Source organism: Buceros rhinoceros, unplaced genomic scaffold (genome assembly GCF_000710305.1).
Source record: "Buceros rhinoceros silvestris isolate BGI_N320 unplaced genomic scaffold, ASM71030v1 scaffold14111, whole genome shotgun sequence".
NCBI classification, from domain to species: domain Eukaryota; kingdom Metazoa; phylum Chordata; class Aves; order Bucerotiformes; family Bucerotidae; genus Buceros; species Buceros rhinoceros.
This window is the reverse complement of record NW_010396057.1, coordinates 23430-27319: the sequence shown is the minus strand read 5'-3', so window position 1 is coordinate 27319 and position 3890 is coordinate 23430. Positions and strand designations below refer to the sequence as shown.

At 44.9% G+C, this 3890-nt stretch overlaps 1 protein-coding gene across 1 annotated transcript in view; it reads right to left on the bottom strand.

Annotated features, from left to right (window-relative positions):
- The window catches only part of AFF4 (AF4/FMR2 family, member 4), a 29221-nt gene that overhangs the window by 18598 nt on the left and 6733 nt on the right, over window positions 1-3890 (bottom strand). The window contains exon 6 of the mRNA XM_010145770.1: window positions 696-732. Within this exon, the coding sequence (XP_010144072.1) occupies window positions 696-732 (37 nt within the window). The remainder of the gene's footprint in view (window positions 1-695; window positions 733-3890) is intronic.

Here is a 3890-nt window from a genome sequence, read left to right as displayed (position 1 = left end):
CCTTCCCTTGCCTTTAACTCTGCCAAATCACTGAGACTTCAACAGAACCAAGAACTGAGGCTGTTCACAGCTTCCCACACAGGCATTAAAAGTGGGTCCCGTGCTTTGGCCAACCCTGCCTGTCCATTTACACACCTGAAGACCAATTGCTCCTACGATGTCAGTCTATGGTTTAGCACCAGGGAATTAAGTTTTAATGTGTTTCCTTAACTCCCTACTGTACCAGGTTAGATTAAGCTGCTTGTGAATACCTAAGAATAAACCATTATTCTGTTACTATTTAATCTGTTTAATCACTTCAAGAGAGAGTGGAAAGACTTTTTGAAGGTAACAGCACAAATCTAACGCAATTTTATCCGCTACGTTACCTGTGTTATTCAGCTATTTCCATTTAGATCAACCAAGGAGGCCTTTTAGAAAGCATGACAAATTAAAAAAATCTTTCTTTTCTAGAATATAGTAACTCGACCACTCAGTTTGAACTTTCTACAGCTCAACAGGAAATGCAAAAGAAAATCAAGCAATTGTTTTATAGGTTAAAACCTGAGAAAGTACACAAAATCTTAACTTAGACTCCACCCTATGACCAGCCTGGACAGTGTTGTCCTCTAAGAAGCATGACATCGTAAGAGATACAAGAATACGGAGACGCAACACAAACATTTAACATGTTACAGGAAGTTTAATATACTTACTCTGTTCTCCAGTGCCAAAACTGGACTGTTGAGAGTCCTAAGGGAATAGAAGATCACAGAACAGGTTTTTTCACTGGGAATTTTAACACACCAACTACAATGCTTTAAGCAAGATACTCTTTCTACCTAAAGGATGGCACCTAACCTATCAACACAAAAAAACCTAACAACTCAACAGAAAGGGTGATTCTTCATCTAGGCCCCAGCTCCTCTCAGCAGCCGTAACGGCAGAGCCAGCACAGGGAAGGAGCGCTTCCCGCACCCCTCCTGCCTGCTGGGTTTTAAGAAGGGCCACGTGCGGTGGTACTATGGGGCAGCTGAAACTGCCAAATCCCCACGGAACTGCCAGAAATCCCATCTTTGCCTGTGTTTTTTGCCATTCCCTCTGTTTTTCCTTATCTTCCTCACATTTGCTGCTAGTTTTATGTATTTTTATTCAGTTTTTCTTTTTGAGGCTCATACAGCATTGTGGCCGACAAGCGATTAGTAGAGTAACAACTTCTAACAGAAAGAAGATCTCAGCTCAAAGCAGCCCCAGAGCCAATGAAACTGAAGATCCAAACAGCTCTGCACACTCTGCCCACAGTGCTCCTGGCAGCGGCTCCCCACCAGTCCCTGGTCCACGCCGGCGGGACTGCACATCATCCCTCCCCCGAAGGCCGAGTCCTCCCGTCACCAGACAGTTCACTTGGCCCAAGCCCAGTGGTACGTAATGGCTCTGACAGATCGAATCTGCTGCCTATACATCCAAGCGTAAAAGGTGAAGCCTTGCAAACTGCAGTGCTTGCGTGATCTTCGGCATCCCCATTCCGGAAATCCCAATTCTGGCTCCTAAGACACAGCAGCTTATAATTTTTTTTAAACCCTACAATATTGTTTTAACAAACAAATATGCAGGGGCTACTGAATTACTGAAAACCTACTTGCAGGCTCAAGTGCTATTTTAAAATAGGACCTTCCTGACCTCATTTTAAAATGAGGACAAATGCCGGCCCTGTAAATAAAAACTGAAAATATTCGATGCAGTCCATGGAGTTCTATATACGCATTTTACCTAACGCTCTGGCAATGGCAAACCAGACCACAACTCAACACTGACTTCCAGGTTTTTTGGGATACCTGTCAATCAGTTTTCCCCAACAGCCGAGTAGGTGATGTGCAGCAATCTATAAAATTCCATTTTTTTATCACACAAAAGCTTTACACAGCACAGCACACGCAGATACCTCCAATTTCCCTTAACTTTTTATTTCAAAAGTGAAAGCAGTTGCACTAACGCACGGAACTAGTACTTTTTTGATAGCGAACCTTCCTTGCAAGGTGTTTCAAATGCCTCTAATCTTTACTAACTGAAAGACAGGAACAGACAATAAAAGTAAAATTAACCTATGTTTAAAGTGCAAAGCAAAGATGAAGTTCGAGGGAAGCCTTGTGACCTCAACAGAAAGCAACAGCTCCAGGTCCTTCAACGGGATAACTGGTGTTTATCTCTTACACGGTGTGAGGAGAGCAGCATGATTCCCCAGTCACCTTTTCCACTGCCAGCTTACACAGGCTGACAAACTCTTTAAGTCCAAAAAAGAAGTGAAGACTACACAGAAGTGAATCGAACCCAACAGAGCAGCTGTGCTGGGGCGAGCAGGCGGTGAGGAACTGGCCTCGTCCTCACCGATACACGTCCAGCGGATGCTGTGGAAAGCATCTGCCTCACTGCTCCCTGCAGCCAACTTCCTATTTCTGCAGCCCAGAGCAGCCTGTCGGTGAGGTGCAGCGGAACGAGGGGTGATGTTTAAACGTGCAGCTTTTTCCAACTCTCTCACCATCTCTTTTGTCTTTAAATACACATGTCTTTGAGAAACTCAGAGATCAAAAAAAGCGCTTTGCCTTCAACCCCGACGTTATTTACAGCAGTGTCTGCTAAAGGTCTACTTCAGAAAGAAGAAAATAAAAACTACTCAAAGGAAGGAAACCCTTTTAACCAAAGCAGAATTTTGCCACCTCTCTCACCATCTCTTTTGTCTTGAAATACACGTCTTTGAGAAACTCAGAGATCAAAAAAAGCGCTTTGCCTTCAACCCCGACGTTATTTACAGCAGTGTCTGCTAAAGGTCTACTTCAGAAAGAAGAAAATAAAAACTACTCAAAGGAAGGAAACCCTTTTAACCAAAGCAGAATTCACTGCTGAGGTTAGACGGTGAAAGCACTTAAGCAGGAAACAAAATCGCAGCTTGTGCTCGGGCTTGGGAAGTGCGGAGAGCAGAGCTGCTGGCCGGACAGAGCGGCAGGCGGTAGCGACCGACAGCTCCTCGGCAGGCTGCCCGCCTGGCTGCACCCCGGCTGAGGGGAGCGGGACCCGCTTCCATTCCACGTTCGAAATGTCAACTCAGATCCCATCGGTATTTCTCAGAAGAAGATTTCCATATGACAGCGGATGAAGGGACCGAACGCAGGCTTGCTCGGTAACTCCAGCACAGGGCAGATGCTGAACACAGCTGGAGACAGAACCCACCTCTTCAGAGGTGCCTCGAGGCCACTGCACAGGTACGAACACTGCCAACGCGCTCATGTTGCTGTGAAACGAACACTCTCCACCCTCTAACGAACAGCTGGGGATTTTAACATATTTTACAAACTTGCCAGTGTTTTTGGAGTTTTTGACTGCGAGCCCACAGCTTAAAAAAAGTTATAGCGGATAAAACCAGAGAGGGTTAGGTCACCGGGTCACATTTCTTTAATCAAGACTCAGGAATCTACATTTTTTTCACAGCATCCATAAAACTTTCCCTGACCTATTTTCATGAAGTTTTATCATCTGATTCAAAGACTTCCTGATAATTATTAGATATATTTATAGCTGTGCAGAGAGGCCCCAGGCAGAAGTCTGGGTGCCTTCAAGCTACTCACTACCTACACAGAGGGAAAACCATCTTAGGCCAACAGTCTCACAAATAAAACTGACTGGCCCAACAAAGCAAGCTTAATTTTATCTGCGCAGGCAAAGCATACCAAACTGCTGCGCACAAGAGGAATGCGTTGAAACACTTCAGCATGTGGCTTGTAAATAAATCGAGCACAGTATTAAAGAGAACAAGTTCTCCCTGAGCAGTGCTGCTCGATTAAAGTAAACCACTGTTTTGTTTTGTTTTCTGAATCCTGCTCCGGGTCCAGGCTGCACAAGCCTATGGCTCGCTAGCT